This window comes from Rhamphochromis longiceps, linkage group LG12, assembly GCF_057381845.1.
Source record: "Rhamphochromis longiceps isolate RC_006_pf linkage group LG12, R_longiceps_female_GT1.1, whole genome shotgun sequence".
Taxonomy (NCBI): domain Eukaryota; kingdom Metazoa; phylum Chordata; class Actinopteri; order Cichliformes; family Cichlidae; genus Rhamphochromis; species Rhamphochromis longiceps.
The window spans coordinates 1361070-1373977 of NC_140568.1; the positions used below are offsets into that span (position 1 = coordinate 1361070).

Genomic DNA, 12908 nt, shown 5'->3' on the forward strand with positions numbered 1-12908 from the left:
GCCACCAGCCCTGCATCCTGTGTCAGTTGCTTCACCTGTAAAACAATATAAGTCAATTCTACCCGAAAGACACTATTCCTCGCCCATCCATTCCAAGCAGAGAGACAAATCTAATAATAATGTCAACATTCCTCAAAGGCTGGCTAGTTCTGAGACTGAGATGCACTCCAGGGCCTCCCCAGAGGCTGGGTTTCAGCCCCCATCAGACTCTGGACCCCTGGAGTTTAAGAAGCCAGCTGAGGACTGCACCCGGCTGTCGCTGCCTGAGCAGGGTCAATGCTCTGCGCAGCTGCAGGCCGCTATGTGTTTGCCAGAGGCCCGCGTGCCTGCTGGTCCTGTTCTGTCCCTGCCAGAGGCCCGCGTGCCTGCTGGTCCTGTTCTGTCCCTGCCAGAGGCCCGTGTGCCTGCTGGTTCTGTTGCGTTCCTGCCAGAGGTCTCCGCACCTGCTGGTTCTGTTCTGTGTGTGCCAGGGGCTCCAGTGCCCACTGGTTCTGAGACTGTTTTTGCTGGGGGGCCCGAGGAGCCCGTCCAGCCTTCTGCCTCGTCAGCTGGGGGGCCCGAGGAGCCCGTCCAGCCTCCTGCCTCGTCAGCTGGGGGGCCCGAGGAGCCCGTCCAGCCATCAGCTGCAGTCTCATCACCCTCGCCTGCTGCAGTCTCATCACCCTCGCCTGCTGCAGTCTCATCACCCTCGCCTGCTGCAGCTTCATCATCCTCGCCTGCTGCGGCCTCAGAGTCTTCGGCCTCGCCTGGTCCGGTTTCAGCATCTGCTTCAGCATCGCCTGGTCCGGCTCCAGCATCCTCATCAGCTGCTTCGCCTGGTCCGGCTCCAGCTTCAGCATCCTCATCAGCTGCTTCGCCTGGTCCGGCCTCCGCTTCAGCATCCTCATCAGCTGCTTCGCCTGGTCCGGCCTCCGCTTCTGCATCCTCATCAGCTGCTTCGCCTGGTCCGGCCTCCGCTTCTGCTTCAGCCTCTTCGCCTGGTCCAGCCTCCGCTTCTGCTTCAGCCTCTTCGCCTAGTCCAGCCTCCGCTTCTGCTTCAGCCTCTTCGCCTGGTCCAGCCTCCGCATCCTCATCATCCTCGTCTGGTCCAGCCTCCGCATCCTCATCATCCTCGTCTGGTCCAGCCTCCGTGTCTTCATCCTCATCAGCGTCGCCTGGTCCAACTTCAGCATCAGCATCGCCTGGTCCAGCTTCTGCTTCAGCGTCCTCATCAGCTTCGTCTGGTCCAGCCTCCGCTTCCGCCTCGTCTGGTCCAGCCTCTGCTTCGCCTGGGGCTGCAGGGGCCACGCAGCCTTCAGGTCCCCTACTACCACCTCCACATCGTCGGTCATCTGCCAGGCCGCTTGTTGGGCATCTCCGCCACCGTGGACGCCCTCCTGAACGCCCTCCTGAACGCCACCACTGCCTTCCGCGTGGCCGGCCTCCGGACTTGTTTCCACGCCGCTGTTGCCGTCCGCACGGTCGGCCCCCAGGACTGTTTCCACGCCGCTGTTGCCGTCTGCACAGTCGGCCCCCAGAACTGTTTCCACGCCGCTGTTGCCGTCTGCACGGTCGGCCCCCAGAACTGTTTCCGCGCCACTGCCTACTGCGTGGCCGGCATCCGGACCTGCCCCGCTGCCATTCGCATGGTCGGCCTCCTGAACTTGGCCATCTGGGCCTTTTTGGACTCTGTCCCTCCGTCCTGGGCCCCCTCCGCCCGCCCTGGTCGCGTCCTTTTCTGTTTTGTTTTGGTCTGTTTTTGTGTTTCTGCTGGGCTGTCTGGGGCCAGCCCTTGAGGGGGGGGTACTGTCATGGTCCTGGGTCAGTGACCCAGCGCTTTTAGTTTGTTATCATTTTCTAGATGATTGTTTAGGTTCTGTGTTATATTCGGTCTGCCTCTGAGTCTGCGTCTGTATCTGTCTGTCTATGGTGTCTCCCCATCTGTTTGTGAATCTGTCTGTTTAGTTCAATGTCTTGTCTGGTTCCATGTGTCTGAGTTTCCTGTTTTATTGTGAAGGTCCGTGTCATATGTGAGTGTGATCAGTTTACGTTTCCCCTGTCCCATCAGCCCAGATTCCTCCCAGCTGTGTTGCCCTCTTGTCTCTCATCCCCTGATTACTGGTGTGTGTATTTAAGCCCTGTGTGTTTTCCTGCCTGTTGCCGGTTCGTCTGTGTAACTCCGTGTCAGTCTGTTACCCTGTGTTCCACGGTGTCCTGTTCCTCGTCTGCGTCTCTCTGCTTCTCATCCCGTTGTCATATGCTCCCAGGTCTGTTATTTTTAGTTCTCCCAGTTTAGGTGTCTTTAGTTATTTGTTATGCCCCACTGTTTGTTTGCCACTACACCTCTGTAAATAAAACCACCGGTATCTCATCCACTGCCTGCATCTTGGGTCCTTCTTCCAACTCCACACGGCTCGCCTCGGCAGCCGTGACAGTAAACAGCTGCAAAAAACTTTGTTGTTTGCAAAACTCGGTTACTTTTTGAAGAAGTAACTAGTAATTATAATTAATTACTTTTTCAATGTAACCTGCCCAACATTGGTGATTATATTCTGTATTTTGCAGACAGAGTTACAGGACTCTCTCTCAGACCACAGCAGGAGCTTCACACAGACTCATACGAGTCAGAGCTTCATGTGTGTTTTCAAAATTAGAGTTCAAGTTATTTTTTTTACTTCCAATAGTGTTAACATGCTACAGGTCATGAACAAGATTGTTTAAAATTTTCATTGTAAGTGGGCTAAAGCACTTAATTAAAAGTAGTCTAACAGAAATGTAAATGCTGTAACTGCACTCTTGGAGTAATTTTGCTCAGTCAGCCACTCCTGGGAAGGTTCACCACTGTTGTGTGTTTTCGCCATGATGGGTCTCACCGTGGTTCACTGGAGTCCCACAGCTTTATAACAGCATTATAACATTTTCCAGACTGATCAAGCTCAGTTACTTCGTTTCTGGTTGTTCCTAAACGTCTTGGATCACAGAACAGGTGTGACAGTAATCAGGCCTGGGTGTGGCTAGAGAACTTGGACTCAGCTTTCCAAAGACGTGTGACTGTACACCACAGTTAATTTATGTTATAAAATCAATACATTAATATTTAAATTTGTTTGATTATCAGAAACATTTACGTGTGAAAAATATACTTAAAATAGGAAATCAGGAGGGGGGTAAACACTTTTTACACCACCGTGTCAAGAGTCAGTGGAACTGGTCCAAAATCACAACTAAAACATGCTATGACAGTATAGCATGTTTAATATGGGTGAGAATATTAAAGCAGCATGAAGCCATGTTTGACACTTTCCATTAATACGGTTAACGAGGCTGTCGGAGTGACATTTATTTGTCAGTACACAATGTTGTTTTCAAGAAATACTGACTGGGACATTTGAAGCAGTCCACTGTGATCAAAGTTGTCACAAACAAGCTGCTGCTGATCTGCTCTGCACTGACAATATCTCCCTACACTAAGTCGAAAATCAATTCTAATTGAACGCTCCACAACAATCCATACTATCACTAAGCCCAAGTGACCAGCCAGCTACATCATTACTCCATCTAAGGCTGCTCTGCAGCTGTCTCAGCATACAGCCGGACTCTGATCAAAGAGGACTTTTGCTTAAGGAAGACTATAATTATAGTTTTATACTTTTTATTCTGTAGTCATTTATTTACCATAATGATTACAGGAAAGCAAACAGCAGACTCTACTGTGGTCAAACTGAGAAATAATGAAGCTGATTTAATTCACAACACATAAAAATAGACCATGATGTCCTAGAATGGAATATGTATGAACTCAACAAAATATCTATTTTTCCGTTGTCGCATTGTTAGGTAAGCAGCACATAAGAGCACACAAATACCTACACATGCATTGTGTTTACAATAATAAACACAAGGTACGCTAACCCTGTGTTTCTAAAACTGACAGTCACTGTAACTGATTAAGCTTTTTATTCTCTGTTAGATGATGGACTTCCCTCCATGTGTCGTCAGCATGGAGGGGTTTATGTGGTCCCAGAGGCTCTGTCATTTGGGGCGTTTGCTCCTTGGTAGGGACTCTCAAGGCAAACTGGTTCTGGGTAAGGACAGTTTGTCCATAACAAAAACCATGTTCGTACATAAGGATGCCCGTGGTAGCAGGCCACCCTAGGTCACAAGTTGATCTACGGTCATATGTTCTGGACCCTGAAGTGAAGACAGCAGCTGAGGTGGATGCTGGACAAGCCTGGCACACATAAATGTATGGTGAGGGTGTTCTGGGAATGCCTGGCAGAGGCCCTCTGTCCACAAGATTTTGAAGTCCCACCACCAGCAGTACTTCACTTCGTTCCGAGGGAGGCTGAGGACACTGAATCCCAACGGACCATGTCCATTCATCAGGTGGCTGGTGCCTGTCATAATGATAGTCCCTATACTAGATTGTGGCAACCAGAGGTTAAGGTAACCATCAAGCTGAAGGAGGTGTTGTGGGGGACTGTAGGGTGTACTTCAGCTAAGGGGATCACCCTCCTCAGCCTCCAGAGGAAGGTCTATGCCAGGGTGCCAGTGAGTCCATTGGTTGATTCATTAGTCAACCACCGGATCCAAGAGGCACAATGTGGAGACTGACACATGGATTGGGACAGCATTTGCAGTAATGTGCAACACTGCATGGGTCCATCATGGTAAAGAGAAAGCTGTGCATAAACGCAAAGCTGTCAATTTACCAGTACATCGTCATCCCCATACCCGCACCTATCCCCACGAGCTGTGGGCATCAACTGAAAGAATTACAAGTTAATTTTTTCCCAAAGGGTGACTGGCCTCTGTCTTAAGGACAGGGCGAAGAGTTCAGTTATTTGAGAGGGGCTCAGAGTAGAGCCTCTACTCGCCCTCATCACAAGGAGCTAATCGAGGTAGTTTGGGCATCTGACTAGGACACCTCCCGGGTGAGCTGTTGGGACATGTCCAACTGAAAACTAAAGAAATGTTTTATATTTTTGTGCTCATCATATTCTAGCAGATCGAAAGATCTTAACTACTGATTCTCTATGAAAGAGAAATAAGGATTTGAATTTTGTGGTACATCATTCTACACTTCTGTTATAGTGTTACTGTCTTTACTTGGCTACATAATGAGTTGTAACCCAAACCATGAGCAAAAAGACTGCAGCTAAAGGTTATGAACAGGAGCATTTTTGCATCTGGCCTTATGCATGGGTGATTCACTTTCAGGAGAAATTAAAAGGGTCAAATTCAATTCAATTAAAATCCTCAGGCACACAATTTAATGAAATGTTATGAAACCTAACACTGAAAAACATCTTTGTGACACGTAGTTGTAAAGTTTCCTCCTTCCATCGCTTTTGCCAGCAGAACTGTACTGAAATAAAAGTTCATGCTAAATACTGTGTTAAGATTTGAATTATATATTTTGAATGCGTATTTGCTGATTATATTGTTTTAATATAAGAAAGGCCTAACTCTGAGTACACTCTGTGCCAGAAAGTGCTGACAGGAAACTTTTGCAGAAGCGTGCTTTTGCAGCTAGAATGAAGTGAAAGTGAAAGCAACTAGGCTGTTTGATCATGTGGTGTGACGTGAGAGCAAGTATATAAATAACCAGGCTTCTGTTTGTGCTTCAGACCTTGGGTTGTGTGTTATGAGAAAGGTCTCCATATCCGGATATGTAAAATAAAGATCATTTTTAAAGTAAAAAGACCACTTTTGAGCCTTGTGTCTTTTTGGCCCTAAGAATCTAAAAGAACTGTTTTTAACACTTGGTGCCGTGACCCGGATTCTTGTGCGGCTGAGGCGACTAATTTGGACCTTAAGGTACGATCTGATATGAGGTGGACAACAGACCGGTCTAAAAGAGGATAGGAAAGCGCAAGCCTGTTGAAAATACAGCAAAACACACCACTAATGAAAACTGATTAGACAGAGCTTTAACCACACTTATATCCATTGATGTAGATCATAATCTTGAGCTTATATAGTGTTCTGCGTTCTTCATGCAGCACTTTCTCCTCCCTGTTCATGAAGGACAGTCCAGTGTATCCTATGCTAAGGGAAGCAACAAAGGAAGCATTGAAGCTCCTTTCCTTAGTATTTGGAGAACTGGAACAGCTCTTATTATGGCAGTCACACAGATACTTCTGGGTCACGTCTCTCAGTGATGAACCTTTCTAGGTTCTATCGGGGTTCTCTGTCACCAAGTGCTGAGCCACAGTCCTACAAAACCACTGCAGTCCTCTTTGTAATGTTGACAGGCACTGGTTTGAACTGGTGCTGTATAAATAAGTAACTGTATAAGTGAACTGAAATGAGTTTATACTGATATTTAATTTTTTCAAGGTAACTTATGCAGAGAAATAGTTTAAAAGGCCTGGTTTAACATGACAAACCAAACATGATCTTTCTGAGGGATTTCATTTCCTGTTTGGCTTTAAAAGTCACTTATCTGGAAAACAAAGTCCCAATCTGTAAGAATGACTTCTGCTATGAGTAAGTGGAACTATAACATTAGCACATTAAAGCTGTTTATAGACCCCCAAGTGTTAATGTGACTGTGAGGGCCACGTCTCCTGCTCCCAGGAAGCCACAACTGACATATGAATGTTCTACTTACCCCGTTTCTGCATGAAACTGAAAAGGTCATCGAGAAACTCTTTGCGTTTTTCATCATCATCCAGTTCGTATAACTGAAAAAAAGAAAGAACAAAATATCAAAATCATTTCTTCAACATTGATTAATCGTTGATGATGCCCCCTGAACAGTGAGGACGGCCCCATCAAGAAATTCTGATTCATCCTGAACACAGTGAGTGTATCTCATGGGTTTAACATGCACCGTCAATAAAAAATATGTTATTATTTATGGCCATAAACAGCTTCCAGCTCTACATGTCCCAGATCTACAGTAAACAATATGTCAGGTTTTTCTGTTCTGTTTAAATATATCTAACTTATTACAAAATACGGGCAGTTAGCACAAGCATGCTAAGATAATGAGGCTGTAATTTTCCTGTGTGTTTCTATTATTTCTAATGTTTTGCCCTATTTATTTACTAAACTACTAAATTACTTTACTAAAAATATCATAAACATATTGTCCAGATTCCATCCATCCATTCGCTACCGCTTATCCTTTTCAGGGTCGCGGGGGGCGCTGGAGCCTATCCCAGCTGTCATAGGGCGAGAGGTGGGGTACACCCTGGACAGGTCGCCAGTCTGTCGCAGGGCCAACACACAGGGACAGACAACCATTCACACTCACATTCACTCGCACATTCACACCTAGTGGCAATTTGAATTATCCAATTAACCTATCCCCACAAACTGCATGTCTTTGGACGGTGGGAGGAAGCCGGAGTACCCGGAGAGAACCCACGCAAACACGGGGAGAACATGCAAACTCCACACAGAAAGACCCCGGCCTGATGGTGGAATTGAACTCAGGACCTTCTTGCTGTGCGGCAACAGTGCTAACCACCGTGCCACCGTGCTGCCTTATTGTCCAGATTGATTTTTTAATTAATTAATTAATTTTCATTAATTTTCCTTCTCTGTCACTGTTGCTCCTTTGTAGGCATAAACCATCATGTTTCCTAAACCAGCGGTTTTGTTGCCTAAACTGCTGCAGTGAAAAATGACATTTGAAACAGAAAAAAGATTCAAAATAGGAAAAAGAAATTCAGTGATTACACAGAATAAGGTGCTACATGAATCTGTACAATAGTTTACAGCATGTGTGGTCATGCTTCTTGCACTGCCAGGGATTCAAACAGAGATTCACAAGCTTAAAAAAAGGCAACTGACTTATTCAGGTTTGCAAAGATGTTTGACCTCTCATCTAAGAGACTGAGACATTTAACCCCTGGTGGGAGGTGTCCCCTGGAGTTGGTCTGTGGTGTAAAGGACTATGGACGTTTTAGGAAAGGCCGTCCAAATAACTGAGTTCAGGTGTTCCAATATTTCCACTGAACGAAGGACCAGAAGACTCATGCGCATCAAAATAAAGAACTTTGTGCTTCAATAATGAATAAAATATCATTAGTAAATTAATTTGGCAAAGTCTTTTAACATCTATCAAACATTAATCAGGTAATTCGTTATTTAAAAACTTAATTTGAAATAAAAGCATCAACAATGATTTATTATGTATAAAATGAATTATTAATCCATTAATAATTACTTCAAATCAAAAATGTATTTCACAAAACAGAATTTAAAAGATTTGAAAGTCTTTAATTTTCCACTCTTCATTGTCAAATCCATCTCTTTTTCCTGTTAGCTGAACATATGAGTGCAAATGTTCCCACATGTCTAATGATAAAGGGATGGTTACAGTGAAAGCTGTCACTCCTGTCAGTACAGACGACACTGATGATTTAAGTTCATTTGTTTTAATTACACACGAGCGCGCATTCACTCTCAGCTGGACACAGATAACTATCCAGGGTCATGCTCAGTTAATCCAGCCTCTAACGTTGGATTTTAGTTCAGTATATTGCAGTGAGGAGATTTCTCAGTTTATTACCTACAGTAACTATACTTAGTCAGATATGTGACAAACATACAGATAATGGATTTTAGTTATTAATAAAACATGAAAACCAAACCTGACACTGATTCTCTCTGTGCCCACAGAGGCCCTGAGTGATGTGATGTACACGTGTGAGTAATGTGGAAATCATTTTCATAAAGTTGGACTGTTAGGTTCACTGACGTTTGGATTTTTAGTTGATTGTTGTGTGTGTTGATGTGTTTGTTGATAACATCGGGGACTTCTTAGAGAGATGAGGATACATCCATATCTAGGGATGGGTACCGGTATCCGTTGCCATGATGGCACCGGTTCTGACATAAACGGTAGTAACCAGACCGAAAAGCAGCGCACATTTCGGTGCTTTTTTTCCCCTGAGCTGTGATACACTTTAGATTCTAGCCAATCATTTTACGTTTCCGAGGATAGTAGGCGGGGCCAGGTATGTCCGTTCTTTTAGAGCAGAGCTACAGATTAAAAATGTCCAAGGCGAAGCGGTCAAAGTCTGGCTGTAAAAGTCTGTGCAAACTCAGCGGCCTGCAACAAGTGCTTTAAGCTGATACTGTGATACTGTCAAAGGAGGTAACACCTCGAATCTGATGAAACACCTCGCGACGCATAGCGTTTTTTTAAAGCCGAGAAATGCGCCGTATTTGATAGCTTGCTGCGAGACCTCACACCGAGCGCATCTACTGCGGGTGTGGTGCCTGTTATCGGACCCGGAGTTAGCAACATCCCCCAAGAACCCGAAGAGGAGAGTCCTGGCCCCTAGCCCTGCCAGTGTAGCAGAAATGATGAGGATGATAATGGCAGCAGCAGCCGTTCTTCTCTGCGTGAGTAGCTTAATGTTGTTCGTGTGTAATTTACGTTGAGTAGGCTAACCACGTTATTACATTAATGCATGTAAGGTGAACTAGCAAACACCATCATAGCTACATGCGGCTGTCTTCTTGTTTGATGGCAGATGCTCCCTTCACCCTGGCCAAAAAGGCTAAAATGACCAAAGAAAAAGTGGAAAACAGTTAAACATGAGAGGTTTTTGGACAAAGTTTGTGTTTTTTCCATTGTTTAAGCACTGCTTCCAGCCAAGAGTGATACCATATATGCCCTATAGTTGCAGAAAAGGCTAACGTTGTTATCTTTTTACAAAAAAACAGCTGAACATGAGAGGTTTTTGGACAAAGTTTGTGTTTTTTCCATTGTTTAAGCACTGCTTCCAGCCAAGAGTGATACCATATATGCCCCATAGCTGCAGAAAAGGCTAACGTTGTTATCTTTTTACAAAAAAACAGCTACACATGAGAGGTTTTTGGACCAATTTTGTGTTCTCCATTCTTTGAGCACCGGTTCGAGCACCGTTTAAGCACCGGCACCGTTTCAAAAGTACCGGTTTGGCACCGGTATCGGATAAAACCTAAACGATACCCATCCCTATCCATATCTGTTCCATAGCACAGTCACAGAGGACGTTACAGCTTTTTGGCATCAGGCTCCGACTCAGGAAAACCTTCAACCTCGACTTCATGCAGGAGAGACTGAATCCTGACTCTGCCTCTTCTTTACCTCCTGATCTCGTTCTTCTTTATCCCACCATTGAAATCATTCCAACAGAGTCATTAAGAAGGACACATTTAAACTTTTACCTGCTTCATGACTTTGATATTCTGAAGTTAAACTCAGTTTAAACAATTTTTCCATTCTGCATTATGTTCACTATTTTTACATACAGATAACGTGAATATGAATACTGAACTTGTTTAGTTACAAATTTAGCAGACTTCAAAGAATGTCCCCATCCAGCTAAACTGGTATCAGTTTCCCAGCTTTTGAATTCCAATCTAAGGGACTGTCTGAGCTTAGTTTTGGTGTTAAAGAAGAACGCCTGGCTCAGTGACAAATGTGTCTGACATGTCTGACTGGTCCAGGTCCTGGAAGTGTAAGGAGGTTGGAAATAAAATCGTCTGGACTTCTTGAAGTTTCTTTACCTCTCAGCCAAGAAACGTCTTCAGTTCTAAAACCAAATGGTGGAGTCTCAGGTATTTAAACTAGGGCTAAATATGTAACTTACCTTCTTACGTAGGAGCTTCCTAGTGTCTCAACTATTTAAAAGACCATTTGTTCCTGTTTGATTTTGGGTTTATCTGAGCAGATCTCTTGGCTTTTATTATGCAGTCACGGTCTTGTTTACTTGTTTTTGACTTCTCACAACTTTCACCATAACACACTGGATATAGGAGGATGATGATGTATTTATAACAAAAATAAACTTGTGTTTTAACCTCTTGGGAGATGAGATATGAGATGTGACAATATCGTTTATATCGATATAGTCTATGTTACTTTATAATTATACTTGTGGAGCCGCTAGTTTGCCTCTCTTTTGTCCACTTTTGTCTCTACGCTGTGTTACTCGGCCTCGCCTCTCCATCACTGAACACAGCTCCCCCTCCCCCATCGCTTCACCTGCAGGCAACAACAAGATGGACGCGGCAGCTATCAAAGAGGAGCTGCTTGGTAATAATAAAACATTTGGAGATTATTATTCTAGTGCTGTCAGCATTACTCTCGTTAAAATGACGTTAACGCCATAGCTGCATTAATGCAGCAAATACTGTAGTAGGGCTGCCACAAACCATTATTTTGATAGTCGACTAGTCACCCCCTGTGAAAGCAGGGGCGGATGAAGACCCTTTCTGGATGGATTTAATGGCAACGAACCACGGACGGTACCAACGATGAATAGATCAACCAGCATTGCTAATAATGGACCATCAATGATGGTAGGAAAGAAGCTGCAGAACTGCATTTGTGGCTGGTCAAAACTAACAACTGACATGGGCCTTAAAATCCACAAAGGCAGGAAGAAGTAAAATGGTAAATGGTCTGTATTTGTATAGCGCTTTACTTGGTCCTAAGGACCCCAAAGCGCTTTACACTTTACACAATCATCCACACATTCACACACAGAAGAAGTGCCTCAGCGAGCTGAGAAAGGGGCCTCGCATTGACACATACTTTTTAAAAAGTAAGTCAAATCAGTCGATTGAAGTCCAGAGGCAGGAGAATCCCCACAGTCCTCCGGGTATCAGCACCCTGATCGAAGTCCATTGTCGTACAAACAGTCTTAGAGAAGCCCATAAAGAGCCTGGGATGGTGGTACAATGCAGACCTCAATGATACGTGGCAACTAGAACAACTAAGGCAGAACTTGGCTGATGACCTCCAGCGGATTAACAACACTGCACTCCCAGGGAAACTGAAGCTCTGGTGCTTCCAGTTTGGGTTATTACCCAGACTACTGTGGCTGTTGACAATGTACGAGGTCTCACTCAATCATGCCAATCGACTAGAGAGGCTAGAGAGCTCCTACGTTAAGAAGTGGCTCGGACTTCCCAAATGCCTCAGCAGCCTTGGACTCTACAGCGACGGGATACTGGCATTGCCTATCCCCAGTCTGGTTGAGGAGTTTAAATGTGCAAAAGTGAGGCTTGAGATGTCACTCACGGACTCCCGGGACCCCATAGTGAGAGGCACTGCTCCCACCCTAACAACAGGGAGGAAGTGGACCCCGGCCACATCTGTGCTACAGGCCAAATCTGCTCTTCAGCATTGTGATGTGGTGGGTCACGTCCAACGAGGATTTGGTCTTGGCGCAGTAACACCTCGGTGGCAACAGGCGTCTGTAACCGAACGTTGGAAAATGGTAGTGGAGGAAGTGCGACGACAGGAGGAAACAGCCAGACATGCCAGAGCCGTGGCGCTGGCCAAACAGGGTCACTGGATGAATTGGGAGAGTGTGGAAAAGAGGAAACTCATGGAATGAAATCTGCGGCATGGAGGCTAATAGACTAAGTTTCATCATCCGAGCGACATACGATGTGCTGCCTTCCCCAATAAATCTGCAGCTGTGGTTTGGAAAGGACCCATCCTGCCCCCTGTGTACAGTCCCAGCAACACTCAGGAAGGAATACCTTAACTATACTAGATGAAACTCAAGATACTCAAAGTCCAAAGCGTAATTAATAACCAACCTATCATAACTCGAACCTCTAACACCTAAGTGGGGCTGGTAACAACGGTGCCTGTGATCTATTTTTAGACTCAATTTGCTTCTCTCAACATGCAAAACAACCCACCCACCACTCTGCATTTAACAGCATTCTCTGAAGACCGTGTTTCGTCTGATCATTTTTAATAAAATTCACCATAATGGATTACAGGGCAGTGGGGAACTAAGTTTAAAACTGTCATTTCTCCAGTGTTACCTTTTTCATTGCCACGTGCCAACACCGTGCACTGAGCTCTGCTTCCACAGAGGGGGAATATCTTTATAACAGCATTACATCTTCACTGTGTGACTATAGATACTGTGGCTTCTTGGAAAAAGAAAGCATCA

At 45.0% G+C, this 12908-nt stretch overlaps 2 protein-coding genes across 4 annotated transcripts in view; one reads left to right on the forward strand and one right to left on the reverse strand.

Annotated features, from left to right (window-relative positions):
• The window catches only part of apba1a (amyloid beta (A4) precursor protein-binding, family A, member 1a), a 220984-nt gene that overhangs the window by 100728 nt on the left and 107348 nt on the right, over positions 1 to 12908 (forward strand). The window lies entirely within an intron of this gene.
• Positions 1 to 12908, reverse strand: part of arid3c (AT rich interactive domain 3C (BRIGHT-like)) — a 75286-nt gene that overhangs the window by 32525 nt on the left and 29853 nt on the right. Inside the window, exon 3 of the mRNA XM_085426800.1 lies at positions 6596 to 6668. Within this exon, the coding sequence (XP_085282926.1) occupies positions 6596 to 6668 (73 nt within the window). The remainder of the gene's footprint in view (positions 1 to 6595; positions 6669 to 12908) is intronic.